We start from the raw sequence: 26,645 nt of genomic DNA, 5'->3' as shown, positions 1-26,645 counted from the left end.
CTGTACCAGGTATCAAACTATACTATAAAGTAGTAATCATCAAAATAATCTGGTAGTGACAGATCACTGGAATAGGTGATCAACACATGGTAGTTAATGTCCATAGCAACTTAGTGTTTGATAAAATCAAAGATCCAAGCTTTTGGGGAAAGAACTCACTATTGGCCAAAACCTTCTGAGAAAAATAGAAAACAGTATGGTAGAGATTAGGCATGGACCAACATGTCACACTATATACCATGATGAATTCAAAATAGATGCTTCATCTAGAAATAAAAAGTGGCATCATAAACAAATTAGAGGAACATGGAAAAGTTTATCTGTCAGATTTATGGATAAGGGAAATATTTATGACCAAACTTATAGATAACATTAAAAAATATGAAATCAATAATTTCGATTACATTAAATTAAAATGTTTTTACAGAAATAAAACCAATGCAATCAAGATTAGAAGAGAAACAACAAATTTGGTGGAAATTTTATAGCAAGTATCTCTGACAAAAGCCTTATTTTTCAAATATATAGAGCACTGAGTCAAATTTATAAGAATACAAAACATTTCCCCAATCAAGAAATGGTCAAAGGATATGAACACACAGTTCTCAGAGGAAGATATTAAAACTATCCATAGTCATAGGGGAAAAATGCCCCAAATCACCATTGCATTAGAGAAATGTAAATTAAAACAACTCTGAGATACCTCCTCTCACCTACCAGATTGGCTAACATAACCAAAAAGGAAAATGATAAATGTTGGAGGGTATGTGGGAAAATTGGGTCAATAATACATTGGGGAACAATATGGAACTAGGCTCAAAGTGCCACAAAGCTATGTACAACCTTTGACCCAGTAACCCCACAACTTGGTCTACATCCCAAAGAAATCAGAGTTAAGGGGAAAGGATCTACCTGTACCAAAATATTTTTAGCAGCTCTTTTTGTACTGTCAAAGAATTAGAAACTGAGGATTGGCCATCACTTGCTGTCTGGATGAACAAGTTGTGGCCTGTGGTTGTAATGGAATATTACTGCTCCATAAGGAATGATGAACATGAAGAGTTCAGAAAAACCTGGAAAGACATATGAACTGAGGCAAAATGAAGCGAGCAGAAGCAGGAGAACAATGCATACACTAAAATAAATAGTACATAACGATCAACTATGAAGGACTAAACCATTATAAACAAAGCAAGTCTCTAAGATAACCACAAGAGACTCATGAAGAAAATGTTATTCATAGCCAAAGAAGGAATTATTGGAATCTAAGTGTGGACCAAAACATGCCATCTTCCATTATTATATGTCCTTCATGAGATTTCTATTGTATTTGTGATACGTGTCTTCTATCATGGCACACACAATATGGAAATATGTATTATATGTGTGTAATAAGACTTCGCAACCCAAGACTCTCTTTCCCAGGATCCCATTTGCGTATTTACACTAACATACTAACATAGAGAAGATAGCTCCTCCCTCTCTCTTCTTCCCAGAACATGGCTGTGGAGGCTGAGGGAAGAGCTTTGTATTTCTCTTTTTTAATTTCTTCTACTTCAAGTGATTATTAATAAATTTTATAAAATGTAATACTTGGAGTTATGGATATTAATTTAAATCTTACATATGGAAATATGTATTACATGAAAATATGGGTATGACATATATCAGACTATTTAACATCAGAAAGGCTAGGATAGGAGAAAATCCAAATTTTAAAATGTCAAAAAACAATTGTCAAAAATTGTTTCTACATGAAACTGAAAGAATAAAAAATAAAAACTTTTAAAAAAAAAGGCTGCACTTTTCAAAGTTCTCTCAAAAGATATAAACCTTGAAGATTCAAAAAATGGTAAGGGGATAGTGACTACTGGCCAGAAGAACATAAATACTGAAGATGAAATGAGCCGACTAAGAAGACCAGGCCAAGATGAACAAGGAGAGCTGGAAAAACCGGGAAGAGACATTGAAAGAACTGGATGAATGAAAAGCACTTATTAAGTGCTTACAATGTGCAAGAACTGTGCAAAGAGCTAAGGCTACAAATAGAAAAGCCAGGCAGCCCCTGCTCTCAATTAGCTCACAGTCTAGGGGAGCCAGTATATACAAGAAAGACCAAATGTAGGTAGAGAAGAAAAAGTAGTAGTCACAGGGTGAATGGCAAGGCCTAGGAGCATAAAAATGTGATTCAGTTGTATTTAGGGAAAGATTGAGAGATTTGCTTTTGACGAAATTAGTGCAGGGAAGTAATTGGAGAAAATTGTAAGATATTAGAGGAGAAAACATGTTAATAAGTTAAAAATAAAAATGGGAAAGTGAAGCAAAAAAAACCCCAACACATCCGGCTAGCTACAGGTGAGAGCCAAACAAGGCAATAATGTTTGAATTTAGAGATGGAGAAGTGAAGGAGAAAGTGAGAGAGAAGGGGGTTGGGGGGGAGGAAGAGAAAGGCAGACAGACAGACAGAGACAGAGAGAACCAAAAGACCTTTGTTAGCAAGAGTTAAAAAATGAGTCAATGATTTCAGAGAATATAGCAGATAGAAAATGGGATGAGTTCCCTAGGGTTTTGGTATAGAAGAACAAGATGTTTTGTTTGGTATAGAAGAACAAGATGTTTTGTTTAACCTTAAAAGAAATCATAAAAATAAATATCATCCCAGTGGGTGGGTACCTATTTAAATGACCCAAGGCACACAGCCAAATCCTCAACTACTTTTGAGGATGAACCTATCATAGCAGGAATTATTCAAGTTTTGACTCTTCTTGCTCTACCATAACACAGAGGCAACATAGTCAAGTGGAAAGAGCGCTGACTCAGAAATCAGAGGAATGGATTCAGGAAAGTCTCTTCACCTCTGTTTCCTCATCAAAAGTTGGACCAGTTAACCTCTGAAGTCCCTTTCAGTTCTAGAGCTATGATCATAGCCGATTTTACATTCATTTCTGATAGAGCACACTGTAGCTCATATTCCTAGAGATGAGACTGTGTAAAAGGAATGAACAAACACTGAATTTAGAGTTAGAGTACTTAACCTTGCCATTTAATACCTGTGTGACTGTAGGCAAGTATTTTGACTTCTCTAGGCTACCGTTTTCTTATCTATGAGAGTGTTGGTTTATCACAGATTCTTAACCCCAGGGTCCATAAATTTTCTGGGATTTTATTTTCTTAATCATTTTTAAACTATTAATTTCTTTTTTGTAACAACTCTTAGACAGAAGGGCACAGGGGTCAAGTGATTTTCCAAGAGTCACACAGCTAGGAAGTATCTGAGTTCAGATTTGAACCCAGATCCTCCCAACTCCAGGCCTTATGCTCTATCCACTATGCCACTGAGCTTGCCCCAATTTGCTGAATTTTAAAATACATATATTTTGTGAACTCTATTTCTTTATAATTCACTTCCTTTTCAAATCTATGTATTTTATTTTTTTGTATTTAAAAATATTATTCCAAAAAAGGGTCTATAGATTTCACCAAGCTGTCAGAGGTGTCTATGACATTAAAAAATTGGTTAAGAATCTCTGATTTAGATGAAATTACTCACGTGCATTCTGTGAACCTAATGAATTGACCTTTCAGCACTTGGGACTAGCATCTCACTACGGTTAGTGAAGGATTCCCATATAGAGTGGAGAAACTGCTATGAAAAGAGAAATTTCTTCACAATTTTTGAAAAGTCTAAGTTTGAAGAGTATCCAGTCATGGGGATGGGGTGGCTAGGTTTTCTCTAGAGTAGCGGCTGTGTAGGGCAGCTTAGTGGCTCATAGATACTATAGAGTGCTCAGGCTGTGGTCAAGAGGACTTCTCTTCCTGAGTTCAAAAAATTCAAATTTTCTTCCTGGGTTCAAATCAGACACTTAGTAGTTTTGAGAACCTGGACAAGTCATTTAATTCTGTTTGTTCTGTTTGTTCTTCATCTGTAAAATGGAAAACTACTCCAGTATCTTTGCCAAGAAAATCTCTAATGTGGTCACAAAGAGTTGGACAGGAATGAAGAACAACAGAACAAAGTATCTGATAAGCTTTCACTACCATGTTTGTAATGAAACCATACCTGCCATGAACTTGCTTGTAATAAAAACATGCCAGGATGCTCTATAGACAATAGCAAGACTGACAATACAATGTTATATTCAATAGGCCAGGACTTTTATGACACTCTGTGTACTGTCTGTTTCAATAGTGTCTGGTAAAATATTCATTCTCAGAAATAGCACACTTAGCTCATCTGCTTCCCTTCCCCCTTGCTAAGATCAATTTGCCAGGAACCTGCTTACATGGTGGAAAAATGTGTGGTCAGTGCTTTCCTGTTAATGAAAATCATAAAATCATAAATTCCTAGGATTGGTTGAGAAGTGAAATGGTCATTTAGTCCATTCCCCTGCCTCCAGCACCTAAGCCAATCCCAAAATTATTGTCTGCCTGTTCTGAAAAATCCCCACTCAACAGCTTCTCTTAGTAATGCATTCCAGATAGATGTGGCAATGTGACCAGAACATAGTCTTCTTTTTGAGACAGTTGACTGACGCAAGCATCTGAAGGTCACTTAGGACCATCAACGTCATTTGCAATTTGCTTTGCATGTGCATGAGAGAGAGAGAGAGAGAGAGAGAGAGAGAGAGAGAGAGAGAGAGAGAGAGATAGCGCAACAGTTTAAATTATTATTCTCCTATCAAAAGGATGTCTGTTGGTAGTCTAGACTGTTAGAGTCTAGGACACTAGGCGGCTACAATGTCATGGGGAAAATGAAGTTGGGTCATGGTTAAATTATTCAAATAAATCCAAGAAATTGAGGAAAATGATATATCATTCAGACAATGACCCCAAAATGGGTGGAGGATGGGAGCAAGAACTTCAGCAACACTCACAACATTGTTCTCTTTATCTATTACTCTTAAAAACATATGCTCTAACTTATCATTTAGGACCACAGGGATTTAAGAAGAAAATGTAAAGATCAATTGCTCAACCATCTCATGTTGCAAATGTGGAGACTGTGGTTCAGAAAGGGGAGGTCACTCCCCATGATCACACAGGTATTAAGTAGCAATACTAGAATTTATGGCTAGTTCTTTGGATTGTAAATATCCACTGTTCGTGCCATGACATTATGACGCTCTGATGAGTTGAGCTGGTCCCCAATGTATATGACTACCTTAAATATATATCAGTGATGATCCTAAAAAAAGGCTGAAATAACTGAAAAGATTTTTCTGATAATCCAGCACAGAAAGATGCTGTAACTCTATATTTATTCTTTAAAGACTCCCAGTGAAAGCGTTAAGGGTCACTCATATTTTGAGAAACATTATCTTTTTGAAAAATTCATTCAAAATGCAACATATTTAGACTAATGTTGATTTCTATATTTTAAAATGTTGGCCACTTATTTAACATTTTATGCATTATTTAGAAACTTTTATATCAGGACTTTTTCATACTTTCAATATATTAGAGCCACCATAAACTCATTGATGCGAGTTCTCTCTAATACTGGGATAGAATACAACATATCCATGCCTTCTTATCCTATTCATCCCTTGTCCCTGTCTTCTTACAAAGTCTCTATAGGTGTCCGTCCAATATGCTGGAAGTCTTTGTCTAGGTCGTTTAACACTACTTGGATATTAGTATAGTATTTGACTTAGCCATGCGAATTATACTGTGTTCTTATTGCATGTCTGGTCTACTTCTTTTCCTCAGCATATATGTCCAGGTGATATATTCCATGCTATTTTCTATACATATAATTTTTGGTAATTTATCGAAGTTTGTTGATTCCCACCATATATTTCTTAACTTCCTTTGCATTACTTGCAGTCTTGATTTTTTTCAGAGATTATGGCATTCTATATTAGCCATTAAAATGATCAGAAAAATATGTGTTTAAAAAGGTCTTGCATACTTCTTCCATGTTACTCTTTTTTTTTAAATTTTTTTTAAACCCTTAACTTCGGTGTATTGTCTCATAGGTGGAAGAGTGGTAAGGGTGGGCAATGGGGGTCAAGTGACTTGCCCAGGGTCACACAGCTGGGAAGTGGCTGAGGCCGGATTTGAACCTAGGACCTCCTGTCTCTAGGCCTGACTCTCAATCCACTGAGCTACCCAGCTGCCCCTTCCATGTTACTCTTAATAATACTCACTGATAATTTTTAAAATGTATATCAAAACAAATCAGACTAAGCAAACTGGTGAAGATGACAAAATATGGAAATGATTTTGGTAAAAAAGGTGGACCCACTATATCACTGATAGTCCATTTCCATTCTGGGAAGCAATTAGGAATTATGCTGAGAAAGTGACTAAAATATCAAAACCCCTTGACCCAGAGATCTTACTGACAGATGTATATCACAAGGAGATCAATGACAGGAAGAAAGACCCATATATCCAAGATATTCATAGCACTGCTTTTAATAGCAGCAAAGAACAAGGGGAGGGGAAAATAATAGTAATTAAAAACTGATTTTTTTTTAGTAAGAGATGTCAAATATAAGAAATTGAGAGTTGCAAAGGAAGACATATAAACTGATCAATTGTGAAGTAAGCAGAACCAGGGAAAGTGATTTCAATGATTTCAACAATCTAAATGGAAAGAGCAAAAAGAAAGGTACATAGTGTAATTATAATGACCAAATTTGGCCTCTGAGAAGAATTGAGGAAATAAATCTCTCTTCTTTTCAGAGTAGATCATGGGAATGGAATATTCTATATACTATTTAATGGATCTATTGATTGGTTGTGCTGATTACTTTTGTTCAATTGTTTTTCCCCCTCTTTCTTTTTCTGTTAGAAGAGAATGCTGGGGGCAACTAGGTGGCTAAGTGGATAGAGAGCTCGGCCTAGAGATGGGAGGTCTTGAATTCAAATATGACCTCAGACACTTCCTAGCTGTGTGACCCTGGGCAATTTACTTTAACCCCAATTGCCTGGCACTTACTCCTTCTCTACCTTGGAATCAATACTTAGCATTGAGTCTATGACAGAAGGCAAGGATTTTTTTAAGAAGAAGAAAAGAATGCTCTTCAAGGAAGGGATATATTTGGAAAATAAAATTCTTTAAAAACAGAAGTTTAAATTTTTTCAGTTTTGGTTTTGGTTTTGGTGGGAATGGATGACCACACCTGTGATTTCACTGGTACAGGGAATACTCACTGAAGAAGAAATTCCCTTTAATCTTACTGATTTACACTTGTTTAACAACTTAGAGGGAATTGCCTTGGGCACTAAATGATGATGATGCAACAAAGATAAATTAGTAAAAATAAGATTAAAAAAATTAGACTTTGTGTCTTTAACTCTTGACCTTGGTCTAGAAGCAGCCTTGACTAAGGAGAGGTAGAAAACACTTGTTAATCATCCCCAACATAGAACTTAATGTATATTTACCCACTTACAACCAGTTGGGTGGCTATAAACCTGATGGCATTTCTATGGAGTTTCTTAGACTTTTGAAAATGATATTTCTTATGTTTAACCTAAAGTCAGAATAAAAACAATATTTATAAGTAGCTTATGAATCTTAACTTGGGGAAATATAGATGCCACAATAGCTGCTGATTTTCTCTGTCCCATTGTCTTTAGAATCCTGCCTCCAAGCATGAGAAAGAAGCCAATTGTTTATAGGGTTAATCTCTAAACTAAAACTTTAATTCCCAGCCCAATGTCTATCTCCTAGACCAGTGATGGGCAAACTTTTTAAAAAGGGAGCCAAAGGAAAGGAAATGCTCATCTGTCAGTCTATTTCTAAGGCAACTCTTTCGAAGTTTCATTGTATTGTATTCGTCAGATTAGGAATAATGTCACTGGGCAGAATAGAACATTTCAGGGGGCTGAATCTGGCCCACAGGCCGTAGTTTGCTCATCACTTTCCTAGACCAGTAAGGGCAAACCAATGGCACAGATGCCAAAGATTTCATGCAGAGCACTCTCTATGGGCACATCCCCCCCCCCCAAATAATCCCAAATTTCATTACTAGAAAGGCAGAGGAACTAGGGCAGAGCCACTCCTCTCCACCACACCTGATGACATTTTTTTCACATCCCCCGCCCCTCTGCCCAGCAGCCAATGGGAGCACACATAGGGTAAGATGGACAGCTCACAGGCAGCAGAGTTGGAGGGGAGCAGAGGGCTCTAGCCATGCCCTTCCCCCCTCTACACTTGATAAGGACATTCCCTACTTCATTTGCTCCTCTGTTCAGCAGCCCAATGGGAGTGCTTTCTCCTTCTGCTGTGTGGGATAAGGGGAAACAGGGTGCTTCTGGCACTCAGTGGAGGAAAGGGGCACAGCACACAGTCTTGGGGGGGGGCAGCTACCACACTTGGTCTGGGGGGCGGGAAGGGGTCAGGGCCCAGTAGTCTGTCTCAAAAAAGGTTTGCCATCACTGGTCTAGGACCCCCATCGAGTGTTAAGTGTGCCCTGCCCTCCCCCCTTACACCACTCATGGGAGGGAGAAGTGCTCCCATTGGGCTGCTGGGCAGAGAGGCGAGTGATGTGAAAAAATGTTGTCAGGCACAGTGGAGAGGGGGAAGGGAGCAGCACCTTCCAAGTCCCTCTGCCTTTCTAGTAATGAACTCTGGCGGGGCATGAGGGGAGGGTGGCCAAGTGCCCACAGAGAGCACTCTGTGTCAGCTTTGGCACCTGTGTCATAGCTTCACCATCACTGATCTAGTTCAAAGCGTATGGACATCTTAGCCACTTTATTTGCATGATTCCATATTGCTTTCCAAATTGATTATACTGTTTCAGAGCTCTACCAACAATGTATTAATATGCTCATCTTTCTACAACTTTTCCCACATTATTTCATTTTCTGTTATTTTTGACACAGATTTTAAGGAATCAATATTCATCTCTGAAATTGCTTGAAAATATTTAAACTTAGTATTTCTCTAGAACAAGAGTTCTTGGACCTTATAAGATTTGTGTTTTTTTACTACTTCAATAAGTGGATTTTGCTATCATTAGTTTCCTTTTAGTCTTATGTATTTTAGTGCATTTAAAGACATTCTGTGAATATGCTTCACCAGATTGTGGTATACACACACACACACACACACACACACACACACACACACACACACATATATAATTCCTGCTCTAGAAGTGTTGAGAAGAGGGTAATAATGTTGTTGAAATAGTGTGGTGATTAAAGTTATAGAGCTATTAGCATAGACTCTTTCCCTTACTCTCTCTGGATAGCTTTTGATTCTCAAATGCTTCTCTCTTTATCTTGATCACCTCATTCTCCATTTTCACAATTGTTATCTCTCCAAGTCAATACCTCTGTGGTTCAAGGTAAGCAAAGTGTGGGTGTTGTTATTGAAGAAGAAAAGAGGTACTATTCAGAATTCATAATTGTCTTTCTTTTTTAAAAAATAAGTTTCTATTGGTGTCTTTTTATATCACCATAGTTCCCCTCATTATGCATCTCCCTATCTCTCCCAGAGAACTATCCTAAAAAACAAATAGCTTTTTAAGAGAAAAAAAGAAAAAAGGTGAAGAAATCAGCATAACTGATTGATATATTGGAAAAAGTATGAAAATATATGCAGTGGGCAACACTTGTAAACCACCTTCTGCAATGAGAGGGTCTTCAATTCATGCTTATTCTTCATAATTTTGTAAAATTTACTTTTTTATGGTTCTTTCCATTTACATAGTTGTAGTCATTTTGTTTATTATTTTTTAGCTCTGATTACTTTACTCTGCTTTGATCATATAAAATTTGTGTTTCTCTTTATTCATCACATTGACCATTTCCTATAGCATAGAAAAATTCCATTACATTCAGATACCACAATTTGTTTAGTCATTCTCTCCCTATTTTCTTTTTAAGCCAAAAAACAAATATTGTTCCTGAGACTCCAGGAACCGATTTTTCTATTTGGAATTCAAAAATAGAATGATTAATGAAACTCTTTGCTTAAAAAGTATCTCTCTTGTGCTAAAAAATCTACTGGTAGTACCTAGTCCTTAAAGCAATACTAGAGACCCTAAAATTGTACTTAAAGCCAAAACTGATTTTTAAAAAAAACAGAAAATCCAATAAAATAATACATTTGTTCTACCTTGAGTCTAAAATCCTGCCTCCTCCTACTTTTTATTTTTGTGACATAAAAGATTCTTTACATATGGAAGTACCATGGAGTGGGAAGGGAAAGGTAGGAGATACCTAGTTGACAATCACATTTTTAGATTAATCCACCAGAAGAAAGATGTTTATCTCCTCATTCCCTCTGGTTAGGGTAGGTTAGGGTAGCTAGATAGCAGTGAATTTGAATCTGGCTTTTGACATTCACTAAAACTCTGTGCCACAAAGCTAACCTCTCTCTGCCTCATTTTCTCCATCTGTGAAATGTGGATTATAATAGACCCCCCATTACGAAGTTCTTCTAAGAATCAATTGAATTTGCAAAAACTTTAAAGTGTTTTGCAAACCTTAAGCACTTTAAATGTGTTAATTCATTTGATCCTCAGAAAAACCTTGTGATGGAGTTTACATTAGTAAATATTGTTGTTTTTGTTATTTAAGAACAGAAGCATAGGAACATACACATAGAGCTTAGAGGCTAGCTAATCTAACCTCCTCCTTATTTTATAGCTGAAAAAGCTAAAGCTCAGGAGGTGACCTGTAGAAAGTAATTGTCAGTATTTGAACATAGATCTTCTGATTTTAGGACTTTAGACTAGTCCATGTTTTTCCCCTTCCCTCCCCTCAATTAAACTATTATAAAGCCCAAGAATAAGCAGAAAATAGGAAAATAAGCATTCATAATGAAGCATCCTCAGCAGTCCTCAGATGGCTTGAAAGTAAGCTATTAGCATGTTTAGGTTAGCAAAGTCTTTCCCATTAACAGAGTTGGGGCATCTTATTAGAATCTTCTGCTGAGGATATTTTCGATCTGTTGCCAGATATTTATTGACTTATTGTCAAATATGTGTTAACCAACTACAATTAAGGCAGTAAAGAGGAGAGACATAGAATCATAGCACATAAGACTTTAGAATATGGAAGAATTAGTTTGTGGGTGTGAATGCAAAGATTCTAGGAGAAGGGACCCAGCACAGCAGAGTCCATCAAATTTGACAGCTAACTTCGTTTTCACTCCTTGGAATCTCCCTCCAACAGCTTCACTGATCCTTTGTCTTTTGGACTTGGTTTATCTTGGAATTAAAAAGTGTTGGAGGTGAGAAAATGGATGAGAGGGCAATAAGAACTCCTAGTTTCACTTTGCTTACCTTTAAACCTGTGAAAACCAATTTTTTTTTAAGTCTGAGAGGGAAGCTTACCTTTTGTGTAGGACCCTTTGCCTGTGCCTGGAACTGGCACATAGTTTTATGTGTGCCTGTTAGTTTGAACGCGTGATGAGGATCTGCTTTTTGTCCAGGCTGACGGTTATTATATCTTAATGGGTGAAACACTACGCTAATGATCCTTGTGTATATAAATTCTTGTAGTAGAGAGCAGACACCAGAGGACCACATAAAAATGTTTGCCTCAATTTCCCTGCAAAAAAGGAGCTCAGAAACCAGACTCGGCCAAGTAACAGATTTTTAAAGGTAAAGGAACCCAATAAAATTACCAGCTCTTCACAGCGTGTGTCTACTTCCTTTAGACATATTGTGAGGTGTAGGTGAAGTATTCTAACTGAACTGACAGTGTGAAGGGGACAGCTCAGGAGAGAGCAAGATAAAAGTAAAAACCACCAGCAATGATTGATCCTCGTTTTGTGGATTTGACACTTCACCTTTCAGACATCTGCAGGCGTGTTGGCATAATGAGATATATAGGGGAAAGCCAAAACTGGAATACTGTATGGGGACCTTGAGGCTAACCGAATTATATTTTTTGGAGTGTTGGTATTTGTTCATTTTGCTGAAATAGCAAGATGAAAGGAGTAGGTTCAAAATGGGGTGAAAATGAGATTTCATGAGATCTCAGGTAACACAGTCATTCATCTCAAAGAATGATTTCTCAGTAGTGTGATGACTTCCTTCTTGGTTTTCTAGATTAATATAACAAACTACAAGTTTTAGAGGTTGTATTTTTGAACAACAAGCATTTATTAAGTGCTTATCACCTGGTAGGTCTTAGGAGTAGGTGTAGGGTTTAGAAAGAAGTCCCTGCCCTCAAGATGCTTGAGACATTGAAGGATAGTTAAACAAATCCCAAACTAGGAGACAGAAGACCTGGGTTCTAATCTTCCACAAAGCCCATACTATTTGCTAGCTATGAAGCTTAAAACAAATTGTTTACATCATTTCAAATTATTTTGGTCTTAGTTGATATATTTGTAAAATGGGGTTGTGGTAATCATATTTTATCCAGAGGTCTTTTAAAAAGGATATATTCCAGATAACCACTTAATCACAGATCTTTGACCTAAAAAAATAATAATAATGTAAATTATACTTGTCAGATGAGTGGTATATAGTCAAAAAAGTGCAATAGGAATACTTATTAGGAATAAATCATTGTGATTTTGGAAAACTCCAGGCAGCATGTGAGAGAATGCAACTAGATATATTCTGTTCTCTGTCCATTTTCTATCTGCAATATCAGTAAAATTCTGGAAGGTTGTATTTGTATCACTAGTAGAAACCAAAGTGGTTGCAGGTTTCTCTTTTGATACATCTTCTAGGTAGTAAAGGAAACATGTGAGAAATTAACAATTACTAATGAAGTTTCTTTATATTTTATAGTTTTTTTTTTCCTTCTATCTAGAACACAGAGGATAACCAATGGATATTTATTTACTAAATATTGTGACTAAATTATTGAATCTTTAAATTAAAAAAGAATGCTTATTGACAATATAACTAATGTGCTCTCCAGTTAAATTTACATGATAATCTTTTCACATCACTATTCAAGTGCAATACTAGGATGTTTTGAAATTTTAATTTAGATGCGGAAAAAATACTCCCATTTTCTTGAGTATTTTCCTTTCCCCTCACAATTTTGTTGGCTGATTTTTGTAAGAAGGTAATGGGATTTGCATGAGGCTGAAAAGGTATCTGGCCATTTCATTTAAATGCTTGCCGGAGGTTTAAAGGCAAGTTCCATCTGATAAATTAGTGAGTTCATATTATTGACACACATAAAATAACAGTCCTGCTGGGAGGGTAAATTCTTTCCTCCTTCCTTCGAGTGATGACTGCATTTTCATTTAGTGGTTTCAAATTGGTCTTTGTGAAAGTATATGGCATTTGGGGTTTCACTCAAAGCTTAGAAGCCTTACTTTCTTGCTAATAAAGCATTAACCTGATCTTTCCGTATCCACATCCCCACACAGTCATGGGTCAACCCCAGGTGTTACAATGAGTGGTGAATCCAGGAATTTAAGATCTTTACTTAGTGTCACCTAATGAGTTCAATCTTAGAATAGCTGAATAACATCATTGTATTTGGGAAAGTGAAAAAGAAGCCACACGAATTGAAGTATTCAATAAATGTCAATAAAATTTGAATTTTACCTTGATGGTCTTCACCATTTTTTCTTTTTTCCCCTCTGCCTTCTCCAGGAGTCCCATTGTCATGTGGATGGACAGATTAATAATTGACAGGCAAAATTTTAAGGCATTCTAAATGTCACTGGTCCTTTTAATAAAATTAATTAGCCTGCCATGGAGAAAATTTACTAGCCTGCTGGTTAATTTCACAATGTAAAATCAGGGAACAGAGTGTGGGGGGTGGGATGGAGAAGAAACCTTATTACTTTTGAATAATTATTTAAAGATGTGAGCCTTGCCTATTTCAAACATTTCGGATAGCCAAATCCTTGAGGGCTTTTAAATCTCAGGGTTTGAGTCCCCATGTAGAGGGGAAGAAATCTAACATAGCTGAAGTGGAGCCAGTATCAGGTAGCAGCAGCTAAATGGCTTGTTTAGGTTACAGTGCAACAATTCAAATGGTAATAAGATTGAGGGACAGAGAAGGTGCTTTAAAATTGGGATTTGGGAGGTGGCCATAATCTTCATTTGCCATAGACACTTTTTTGTTCTCCATTCTCTTTGTAACTTAAACAACAAGGTGTTGGTTTGGCAGTGGAAAGGTGCTCAAAATCACATGGCTGGATAAATTTAATTTGCAAAAATTTCCTTTGTTTCCCCCCAGAAAAGGAAAGAATCCTTTAGTCAAGTCTATGGCACTAGGTACTAAATCTCTTCAATTACTGGCTGGGAGAAAGATTAAAAAACGTGCCTCGAACCTACACCCTGGTTTAGTTCTAAAAGCATAAACACTTCTCCTGCAGAGCCTAAATTAAACAGCAGTGGGACATGGAGTTTGTGGGATTAAATGAGGCAGGGCGAGGGCGCAGGCCAGTGATAGAAACCATTTTGGCTCCTTTCATTTTGGCCCCCTGGGGATCAGGGAAAAAGAACAGTAACGTGCTGAAAGGCATAGCTTGTGTGAGAATGTGTGATATTATATTGACTGGAAACTGGGAGGGAAATAAATGTTGGCTTGTGGGGTCTAATGAAATATTTTATATTCTCTCTCTCAATCTATCTGCCTCTCTCCTCTTCTCTTCCCCCCTTCTCTCTCTCTCTCTCTCTCTCTCTCTCTCTCTCTCTCTCNCCAAACTTCCATCTCTCTCTCTCCCCCTCTATCTCCCCATATACCAGCCACCCTCTCTCAAGAACAAAACAAGAACCAGGACCATTCCTGCTCCCATGATGAGGATATCTCAGGATTCCCTCACCTATTATTTCTTCTTCTTCTTCAGAAGTATTACCCATTCGCTCCTGTGTGGACACTTGATGCCGTAGATTATTATTTTCTGTCTCTAGCGTGGTCACTTTATTACGTAGACTCAGAATGTCATTGGCCATTTTTGCCATGGCCTTTTGGTAAGTGTCCATTTCTTTCCAGGAAATTAACATTGTATTTGGTTTCTCTTGTTCTGCCTGGGAAAGCAAGCAACCATCATTTTCTTTAATTTTCTTGATTCTCTCTCTCTCTCTCTCTCTCTCTCTCTCTCTCTCTCTCTCTCTCTCTCTCTCTCTCTCTCTCTCTCTCCCCGCAGCAATTTTCAATGTGGATGATTCTGTGGTAGACTTGGAAACATTGGAAGCCCTGTATGAAAATGTAAGTATCAAAGACTTGATGAACTGAGGTGACCATCCTTTGTCTTTGCTAAAAGCAAGAAGGCAAGACAAAAAAGGCATAATGGATAAAGAAGCTAGTCTTGGAATTATATAGATTTGGGGTTCAAGCTGTGTCTCTAACACATCCTAGCTATGTGATCCCTCAGCAAGTCTTTTACCAAGGTCCCCAAGACATATTTTTCTAATATCAGTTATTAACAAATTATCAATATACATTAGTAAAAGGAGTATTTCCTCTACACCAAGAGCTACACCAAGGTACAACCTGTACCCACAAAATCATGTCTAGACCATAACAAATAAACTGGTCAAAAAAGACCAAAAGAAAACAAACAACGTTCTCCATTAGAAGCACTAGTGGGAGGATGACTGATGGCTGAGATGATAATAGGAATTGAGTCATCTAAATCTCTGTTACTGTACTCAGTCTAGGAAACCTCATTTACACTGTGAAGCTGGAGGTGGAAGGTAAGATCAGAGTTGTGGCTGCCCTTCATAGACACTAGTCTGATGGAAAAATCAGTAAGTTGTCAGGAAATCTGGCTCTAAGATTAGTTCTTCCTCTAAACAGATGTATTCTCTTGGGTATTCTTTCCCTTGATCTCCATATGCCTCAGAGATCTCATTTGAGAAACAGTAGTACTATTATGCTATTTAATCCCAGGAGCAGCTTAGTGGCACAGTAGATAGAGTACCAGATCTGGGGTCAAGAAGACCTGAGTTCAAATTTGACCTCAGGCACTTATTAGTTTTTTAACATGGGACAAGCCCCTTAAACCTGTTTGCCTCAGTTTCCTCATCTGTAAAATAAGCTTGGAAAGGAAATGACAAACCACTTTAGTATCTTTGCCAAGATAACCCCAAATGAGGTCACGAAGAGTTGGTTGTGATTGAGGTGACTGAACAACACAACAACTTTATTCCAGAGGTACTGCTGAGGGTAAAATGAGATGATGGATATGAAGGTAAAAATTATTAGGCAGTAAAAAGTCTCATAAAGTGATAGGGTGATAATATTTGGTGTATAAATGAGAAATTATCATTATTGTCTGAGTTAGGTGAGAAGGATTTCCATAGAGCCAATGCAAGCACCCATCACATTTTTATGAGTGGATTTTTTTGGCATGGAGTGAATAGAAAAGTGAATTCTTCAGCATGAGAAGGAATAGAAAAGCAAAGGAGAAAATTCACCAAAAATGTGACCTGAGAGCTGAGTCTCCAAAAGTAACAGGAGGATCTGTCAGTTATGTGGCGATCCTTGGGCTCAGGAAATTATTCTATTAAATTTTGCAAATAATTCTCATATTTAACATTCTGTGAGTTTCTGTAGAAGAGCATACAAAAAATGCAAGTCTTCTGCCTTTGATGACTTCACAACATAGTTAGAGAGGCTACATATACATGTGAAATAATTATATGATCATATAATTCCACAGCATGGCATGAGAATTATATTGAAGGCATCCAGGTTTGGCTTAGTATCAGTTCCAGATCTTACTAGCTGTGTGATCTTGGGCAAATTTTTAAATTTAGCTTACTCATGTAATTTCCTAAGACTTGGGTACTAAATCATAGGTGAGTTCTGATCTGCATTGGTGGTGGCAATTCTCATCATGGAAGAAATGTTGAAGAAATTATATATTCTCTATATTCTCCAAATGAAATAACATATAATTGTTTCATTCATTCATTCAATATGGTGAATGTTCAAATAAATAGAATGAATTAGATGAATTTTTGTAAAAAACAACCATCTGATAAGCATTATTACTAGAAATATTCTTGACAGTAAAGGACTCTTAAGATGTTTGAGGTCTAGTAGTGGGCTAAAAAGTTTCAGGTATGATATGACTTCTGAATCACAAATGGAAGATAAACAGTTTTAAGACTGAAAATACTATAAACATTCACATTTATGTAACACGTCTAAATTGGCAAAATGCATGTCCTCACCATAATCCTGTGCAGTGTTGGTAGTACATTATCACGTTACCCTTTTACAGATTATTTAACTGAAACTTGGAAAGTCATACAACTGGCATGCTAGAATCAGGGCTTCAACTTAGACCTCCTTACTCCTGGTCTGAAATTCTTTTTTCGTTTTGCCATCCTTAAAATATTGATTGCCAGACAGAATCCTTGCAGAAGATATCCAGGGGGGAACAGCTAGGTTGCTTAGTAGATAGAGATCCAGATCTGGAGACAGAGGGTCCTGGGTTCAAATATCACCCCAGCCACTTCTTAGCCATGTGACCCTGGGCAAGTCACTTGAACCCTATTGCCTAACTCTTACCACTCTTCTACCTTGGAACCGATAGTTAGCCAAGAGAGAGAAAGAGAGAATGAATATCCATGGACTATTTGTCTATAATCTTTTACCAAAATTATGTGTATTAAGGGAGAAAACTGGCATACACTTCAGAACCCTTCTAAACTGATGGTATAAATATCTGGGGTCCCTCTTTGTACAATTTGATGCCATTGGCTGCTCAGCCTCTGAACCTTTTATTCTCTGATATTTTGGCTTAAACCCGGCTGACTCCATCTCTGCAGTGCAGGGAAGGAGACCTACATATGAAGTTTTTATCCACCAGCTTGAATAGCCATATGGACTTCAACTGATTGTATAGATTGGACCAAATGATCTCTGAGATCCCTTCCAATCCTGAGATTCCATGATATAACAAGACAGTCTCTTATTTCCTCCATTTTGTTATTTCATCACAGAGAGCCCAGAAGGATGAGCTGATAAAAATAAGGAAACATTATGAAACCTCCAAAGAAGAGGAATTGAAACTACTGGACAAACCTGAACAGTAAGGACTTGTGAATGTCTCTCCCTTGGGTGGGAATGGGAGATTGGATTGGGGCCAAAGTTCAGATTGCTTCCCCCTCTCCTCCTCCACCCTTCCACCCCTCTGCACTTTCCTGGTCCCTCAGTTTTGAAAAAATAAAACTTAACTCTTATTATAGTCTATTAGATCACAATGCAGTCATTCCAGTGACCTATTGCAGAGGCACAAAAATAACCTCAGATGCCAGGAAATTCAGCATCAAGATTTAAGCTATTGCATACTCTCTTACTCCCTTTGCTTCCCTCCTTCCTTCTAGTTTTAGTAACTCACTAATTCCCCCTAGACTAAACATTCTGGCTAAGAGTAACTGAGGAAGATAAGGTAGCTCTGACTACTTGCCTGCTTTAGGAATAAAGCATCATCAGAGTCCCAGAATTAATTATGGTTATTATTTTCCTAAACATTCCTTTCAATAAATGAAGCCAAATCACAGTTTGCTCCCAGATTCTTCTAGCTGGCTCTCTTTTTGTTGATTTTTGTTTCATTTTTTCTACCCCACACATAGCTTTGAGTTTCTCTCTGTATTTTCCTTTTCATACCTATCTCTCTTTTTCCCCTGTAACTGTGGTTAGGTGCTGGTATCTCTTCCCACTCCTCATGCATACAGGTATTAGCAGCCTTGGGAGATCAGAGATGTGGAATGGACTGAGAGTAGATCCTGGAATCGTTCAAGCTATTGTTGACTTGGGTGGATCACACCGAGACCAGTCTTGAAGAACCAAGAAGATAGTGGAGGAAACTGAGTAGCTCCTTGGCTCCTTGGTCATGATTAGCATCAGGAAGGATCCTAGGAGAACAGATGGAATTGAATATCCATAGAACTCCTTAAGATAATTGAATCCCTTGAATAGTATAGAACGTTGAGACATTTTCTCTCCAACCTCCCATACATACTCTGTTTAAGATCTACAGAGTAGCTAGATCTATCCTAGACCTCCTTAAATGGTAATGGGATTTCAAGGCTTTAACTAAATCCCTGAGATGCCTTTGGATCCCTTGTGTGTGTTCCTGGAGGCTTTGGGCTATGGCTTCGGGAGTTTAGATGAGGATAATCCTCAGAAAACTGGGAAGCAGATGAAGATCATTTCCCAGACTTTCCTTTGTCTTTGTTTCCTATCCTTAAGTTCTCAGGAACTTCAGTATTGCAAGTCCTTTTACTATGGTGCTATGCCTTAGCCTGCACACCTTTCCAGGGCCCCGTAGTCTACATATGCCTTCCTCACTGTCTTCCCTGACCCCCAATCCTCAATCCATCCTTTCCTACTATGTGTCTAATTTCTTCTCCCACTATGTTTTCTTCTTTTTCTAAAACCCTTACCTTCTATTTTAAAACAGATACTAAGTATTGATTCCCAGGTAGAAGAAGTGGTAAGGGCTACGCAAATGAGATTAAGTGACCTGTCCAGTGTCACATAGCTAGGAAGTGTCTGAGGACAGATTTGAACCCAGGACCTCCCATCTCTATGTCTGGCTCTCTATCCACTGAGCCACCTCACTGCCACAGACAGTGCTGTCTTTTTAGCTAAGTCTTGCAAAAAAAAGTGTTAATGGTTGACTATGGAATAAATAATGGTGAGATTTCAGGCCATGGAAAATTTGAGATACATGAGAAAAGATGTTTAGGAAGGGCAAGTCTTTTAGTGCTCAAATCACACCATGTAGGCAATTACCTTCTGAGACATTTGGAAAGGATCTTGCTGCCCATAGTCAGCAGTGCCATTATTTTTTTCTCATTGGATAGAATGCTGGACCTGGAGTCAAGAAAGCCTGATTTCAAATCTGACTTTAAATAAATACTATTTGTGTACCCCTAGACAAGTACTTTAACTTTTGCCTGCCTCTGTTTCCTCCCTTGTAAAATAAGGATAATAATAGCATCTAATTCCTCCGGTTGTTGTGAGAATCAAATAACATGATATTTGTAAAATACTTTTCAAACTTCTGAGTTTCATATAAATAGTAAATTGTAAGGGAACATCTTTATCCTGGATTTTTAGTCCTGGATGTTTTAAGCAATGAGCAAATTACTAATAGGTAACTGAGGGAGGTAACTTTTGCATATCTCTCTGCCTCTACCCTTCCATTCCTGATATCTCTGCCACCAGAAGCCTTTCATTTTCCCCTTTTTAGCTCTGTCCCCTTCCCAGGGTTATTCTAGATGCCAAGCTGTGGGATCTAGAATATGGCTATAAGGATAACTCTTCACCTAATAATGATCGCCTCTACAGCTGTCATGTCGAAGTATTGGGAGAGGTTTCTCATCTAATGGGTTATGAGCATAATGGTTCCTCAGAACATCTATGACCATCACTGACAGCAAATCAGGCACTTCTGTTGTTCCTGGCAGGGCGGGTGTGCATGGGTTTAGTTGTTGGAAGGAGAGGAGAACGAGAGACTATTCAGACCGAGCAAATTTTACCTTCCCTCCCGACCTCCTGCACAGTGTTGTGTGTGTTTGAGGTTTGCCAGAGTTTGACTCTCTGGCAACCTATTAGCTCTTCAACTCTTAGTGAGTTGACTATAAGTATGTTTTACATACTGGAAAATATGAATCATTTACTGAGTTCCAACATTGCAATTTCCTTCAAGTACTGTGGTGCCAGTCCTGTAAATCATAGCAAGGAGCGGTTGGCCTCATCACTCACCTCATCAGTTTTATTCCATCCCAGCCCAAGAATTGAAAAAACAGTTGGAGTATAGCTGTTGTCTACTTGGGGCAAGACCTGGAGCCACTTGTGTAATAGAATTAGACAAGGGATTTGGGGGCTTGTGTCTTCCATACTGATTAAAAGGAGCCCCTGGGATATACATCAAAATCCCTTTTAACTGGTTAGGGGGGACTTCAGAAATAAGAAACCAATGATTAGCCTTTCAAAAGCAAGTTGACCATCAACAAGACTCCTGGCATTCCGGTAACTACTCCTATGTAGTGGGATACTGGTCCCACTTTTAAAAGGCCTTTTGGATTTTCAGACTGAAACAAAATCTTTCTGGAAAATGAGATGAAAAATAACTACTCACCATTAGTATAGCACTTTATAGATTATAAAATATGTGTGTATACTCACATATGTATACATATATATATATATATGTCCTGGGAATTTGTTCCTCCGTTAGGGTGTAGTGGGAAAAATACTAAATTTGGTGTCAGAGGAGATCTGGATTTGAATACAAGAGCAGGACTGGGAATTTTAAGAACCTGCATGCATTTGTTCTAAGCTAATACATTTTCTAGTAAATGCAAGGCAGAGGAATCCCAGTGTTCAGAGTTGCAAATGTTATTTATTTAAAAATAGAAACATTATATTTGTATTAGACCCCATTTTCCTCACTTATAAAAATGAAAAGAATTGGAATGGATTATCTCTGAAGTCCCTGATAGTTTTAAATGCTAGGGATCTGTGTAATAAATTGATCCAAAGATGTGGGGGAAGACAACCCAAAATGCAATTAATCAAAAAGTATTTACTGATTGCTTGCATTGTGGAAATCCATTTAGTTAGTGTTGTGGTGCATGCACAGAAAAATAAAAGAGAGCCTCAAGGAGTTTACCACCTATTTGAAAAGACAAGACTTCAGCACATTTTGAACCTTTCTCATAAAAGGAAGGGGAACCACAGTTTCCCAATATTTTATGAACTCTGATTCCTATCTTAGTATCACAGGACTTTTTCCAGGTTGTTTTAAGACACTATTCTAAGGAACAGCTTCAATTTTTTCTGGATATGCCATATTGTAAACTGCAAAGTGCCATTTATATGTGAGGCTTGCATTTGTCCTCGTGATTTCACAGGGGATACTGAATATATGACAAGAAGAGCGCAGTAAAACTCCATCTTCTAATACAATGTAGCTCTCTATTGTCAAACTTGCAGTGGGTCCAGTGAACATTAAGAGCTAGATAGCTACCCTAGCATCACTGACCGTAGGGGCATAGCTATACAGGGAGAGAAAACAGCTGGGGATGGGAACTTGTCTTAAAGAGATGCTCTCCAGTTGGTATCTAGGTAGGATATTTGTCACATTCCTAATCAAAATTAATTTGAAAGTTTCTTAAACCTCCCCTTTACACATGTGCCCCATCTAGATAGTAGTTTCTAGTCCCTTCTATGTGCACAGACCCAAAAAAAATCCCTAGAATTTGGAAATTTTCCTTTATACAGATTGCTCTTTAGTTGTATTGAAAAGTCGATTTCTTTGTAATTATTTTGGTGAAATCAAGGGTACCTTTCAGTTGTCTGAAGTTCTCTGGAAGGAAAAAATCCTTTAGGACAGAAAAGAAAAAAAAACTTTAATTTTATGCTGTGGAACCCTTTGGTGTAGTGAAGCCTGTGAAACCCTCCTAAAATAAAATATGTAGGATTAAAAATAAGAGCAATTATGTTCAAGTTGTTATCAAGATATTGAAAAATAATAATAGCTAGCATTAACACAGTGATTTAAGGTTTTCAAAGCACTTTACATATGTTAACTCATTTAATCCTTAACCATTCCTGTGAGGTAGGTAATATTATCATCTTCATTTTAGAGATGAAGAAATTGAGGTATAGGGAGATTAAGGAACTTGCCCGGGGTCTCACAGTAAGTGTCCATGGCAGGATTTAAATTCAGGTATTTTGACTTGAAGCCCTGTCGTCTATCTACTATGACACCTACCTGCCCAAACAAGTCCATAGATCCTAGTTTAATAACCCCTGCTATATTTGGAATAAAGTGTAAGGCTTGGAACTTCTATTGAGAAAGAGGAGGTAATAATGAGAAAGGTAGCTTCTTAGTCTCTGTAAAGTCTTATTAGGATTCGTGAAAGAATACATCACAGAATCGCTGCATTTATCTGAAGGTTTATGACATGGACATCATTAAAAGACATTTGTTTTATAGTAGCTGAACCTTAACCAAGAACTACCTCTTTGAAAGCTTTTAAATGAGATCCATTTTTACAACCAAAGACAGAGTTCCCAAGCAGGAGTTGGATCCCTGAAGGTATAGGAAGAGGAAAAGAGTCTTTCACTTCTGGAGTCTCAATTTGCTCAACTGTAAAAGAAATGATGAATTTGTTTTAAAAAAATGGAAAGGGGGCAGCTATGTGGCTTAGTGGGGAGAGAGCCAGGCTTGGAAGGGCTTAATTCTGGCCTCAGATACTTCCTAGTTGTGTGATCCTAGGAAACCCACTTAGCTCCATTGCCACATAGCCCCATTTACTGCTCTTCTGCCTTAGAACCAAGGTATTGATTTTAAAAAATCAGAAGACCTAAATGAAATTATGAAGAACAAAATGATCAGAATCAAGAGAACTCTATATAGCAAAAGAAATATTGCTTAAAGAATAACTTGGGTATGTCCTCCAGAGAAAGAACTAATAAATAGAAACAAGCAAGACATAATTATATATATATATATATATATATATGTCTTTTTGTCAAATGATGAATTTCATGGCAGGGAAGAAAGGAGGGAGAATACATGGGAATTTTAATGGAAAAAATAATTTTTTTAAGGAGATGAGTTGCTATAGAAAATGTCTAAAGTTTCTTCCTGCTATAAATAAATCCTGCGATATTATGAAACCCTCTTGTTGATTATTTTCCCTTTCCCATCATATTTTTTTCCTTGCCATTCACTCTAATGACCAGAGGTTATAAAGATTTTGGAGAAGGATTCCTTTACTCCTATGAATTCCCTTTGCTGAAGCAATTAATGTCTCAAATGTCCTTAATGTCTCAAATGAAGGATTTTGACATGAATGGAGGGCTAAGTATGGAAAAGCAGTTGATAATTAGGAGTTTATTAAAGTACAAATAGCTCCAGAAGTAGAGGGATCATAAAATGTGAGCCAAATGAACTTCTTCGGGTACAGAAGTAAAAAAGCTTTCCAATTTTGCTCCTGTGTAAAAGTGTTCTTTATGTCAGACTGCAGAAACCTCAGAGAAATGGTGTTATGGGTCCACCAAGAACTTCAGAAATACCAGTTAGTCATCATTTCAATTCCAAAATCAAATTAATAGCTGAGTGAGTAGATTCCCTCCTTTGCTGAGGTCATGGCCAGCTGTTTCCATTCATATTAATTTATGCCCCTTACTCTGATTGTTGGCCTGGAGAACTTGTCAGCTATTCCAGCCCAAGTCTGCAAAGCCCAGTAATGCCTGAACTCAGACAGTGAGTTACTGTGTAGGTCAGTCCTCACAGTTAGCTGTCTGTTGGGATCAGTTATTAGTGTTTTCTTTACACATGTAGGCTGAAGTGAAGGACCAAGCAGTTATCAAATGATTTAATCAATATATACATTACTAATCTAAATGATAGGAGCTCATCTATTGCTTACAGGGAATTTGGAAATCATCTAGTTATAGGATATTAGTTAATAATAATAATAATAAAAAACATTTATATAGTACTAGGCTTTCAAAGTACTTTACTTGGGTTATCTTCTTTGATCCTCAAAACAACCCTATGGAATAGGTGCTATTATTATCCACCTTTATAAAGACGAGGAAATTGAGGCTGAGACAGATGATGACTTGCCCAGGGTTACAAACTTAATAAATATCCCAAACAAGATTTGAACTTCGGTCTTCTAAATCCCCAGGATGGCAGCTGGGTGGTACAGGAGAGTGTTGGATGTAGCTCAGGAATGTTCATCTTCCTCAGCTCAAATCTTGCCTCAGATACTCCCTTCCTATGGGAACCTGGGCAAGTCACTTAAGTCTGTTTGCCTCAGTTCCTCATCTGTAAAATGAGCTGGAGAAGAAAATGGCAAACCACTCTACCATCTTTGCCAAGAAAATCCCAACTAGGATCACAAAGAGACAGACATGACTGAAAAACAACTAAAAACTTTCCTAACTCCCAAGTCCAGTACTATTTCCCCTCTGTCACCTAGGACTTACCTTACCATAGATTTAGGGCTAGGAGTAAGAGGAGAGATCAGCCTAGTCAACCTCCTTATTTTACAGATGAGGAAACTGAGTACAAGAGTGTTAAGTGACTTGGAACAGTCAGATTTTGAACCCAAGTCTGCTGATCACAAAGCCCTTTTTCTATTACTGCAATGCACATCCAAATTTTACAGATGCAGAGATGAGACCTAGAAAAGTGACATTTTCTCAAAGTCCCATGGTAACAGAGCTGGGACTGTGCTCTTTCCACTACTCCATACAGTCTACTTGCTTTTTCCTGGCCCCGAATTCTGTATGTCACTTAACCTTATAAACACAGCTAGAATGGGCATTTTGAAGAAGGGAGTTACCATGCATAATTTCAGAAACTAAAAATAGAAAAAGGTTCTTGCACTGACATTTGCTCTTTTGGAGCAAACCAAATATGACAATAGAGACCAATGGTCATAGCTTTTGTACAACCATTTGTCTGGTCTTAAAATGTTTCAGATCAATCCAATGAACATTATTAAGCATCTACCAGATCCAGAATACTGTGCTAGGCATCACAGAAGATGAAAAGCTAAAGACATGGTCACACTACCATCATGAAATTTACTCACAAATAGAATATACTTTTGTCTTCATCAAATATATACCTACATGTATAGAAATGCATATCTTCATGGACATTTCATTAATTAAGCTAATTTTTTAAAGGAGAGGCTGGATCTGAAATGCAAAAAAGGTTACATGTGAACCTATTAATGGCTATCATCATTACAGCACTTTAAAGTTTGCAAAGCACTTTATAAATATCATCTTATCCTCACAAGAACCTTAGGAGGTAGATGCTTTAATTATACTTATTTTACAGATGAAGAAACGGAGGTAGGTGAAATTTAAGTGACTTTTCCAGAGTCACACAACTTGTAAATTAATTGAAAACTGAAGCCTTCCTGATTCCAGGACTAAAGTGTTTACTGTATAACATAAAAAAACAAGGAACTGGCTATTAACAGAAGTCTTTTGACCCTTAATTTCTAGGCACAAGTCATTTCTGCCATGTGTTGAGACTTTTGTCAGTTTGTAGGATCATCTCATCCAATATCTTTTATTGGATTTAAAATATTCAAGCTCAAACCCAAAGTAGCATTTCCTCAAATAAAGAAAATGCTAGTTAGCTCCTCTCCATTTTGTTTCTATCGTATAATTTTCCTGAATCCATCTGTAGATGTGTACTTTACTTTTATTTGCACAGGTTCTTATACGAGTTAGCCCAGATTCCAAATTTTGCTGAACGTGCCCAGTGCATAATCTTCAGATCTGTCTTTTCAGAAGGTATTACCTCCGTTCATCGAAAGGTGGAGATCATTACACGGGCTTCAAAGGTGAGTTCATCTCCTATCTTAAGATGCTACCCAGAGACAGGAGGATAGACCAAATGTCTTTCAGAAAGCATTTAAGTGGGATTCTAGGTTTTTCAAAAGCCTTTACAGTAGGGATTTTGTTGTTTTTTTACTTTGTGTGTGTGTGTGTGTGTGTGTGTGTGTGTATGTGGTGGGAATATGAGGAGAGGGGAACACCTATGCCTCCTGTGTGACTCTGGATGAACACACTAGCTCTTCAAAACCAATTATATTCAAAACACAATAATTTTATTGGAGTTCTAGCAATTGGTAATAATAATGGTAATAACCATAATAACTAACACATATATAAGCTTTCATAGTGCTTTATATATATATATATATNAGAAGGTATTACCTCCGTTCATCGAAAGGTGGAGA

The 26,645-nt window shown here is 37.5% G+C and overlaps 1 protein-coding gene across 2 annotated transcripts in view; it reads left to right on the top strand.

The window, feature by feature from the left end:
- Positions 1 to 26,645, top strand: part of FMN1 (formin 1) — a 537,406-nt gene that overhangs the window by 350,148 nt on the left and 160,613 nt on the right. For both annotated transcript variants that reach the window (XM_044665142.1, XM_044665143.1), the window contains 3 exons: positions 15,041 to 15,102; positions 17,850 to 17,938; positions 26,117 to 26,246. In XM_044665142.1, coding sequence (XP_044521077.1) covers positions 15,041 to 15,102; positions 17,850 to 17,938; positions 26,117 to 26,246 — 281 coding nt within the window. The remainder of the gene's footprint in view (positions 1 to 15,040; positions 15,103 to 17,849; positions 17,939 to 26,116; positions 26,247 to 26,645) is intronic.

This window comes from Gracilinanus agilis, chromosome 2, assembly GCF_016433145.1.
Source record: "Gracilinanus agilis isolate LMUSP501 chromosome 2, AgileGrace, whole genome shotgun sequence".
NCBI classification, from domain to species: Eukaryota; Metazoa; Chordata; class Mammalia; order Didelphimorphia; family Didelphidae; genus Gracilinanus; species Gracilinanus agilis.
This window is presented reverse-complemented; position numbering and strand designations above follow the sequence as displayed.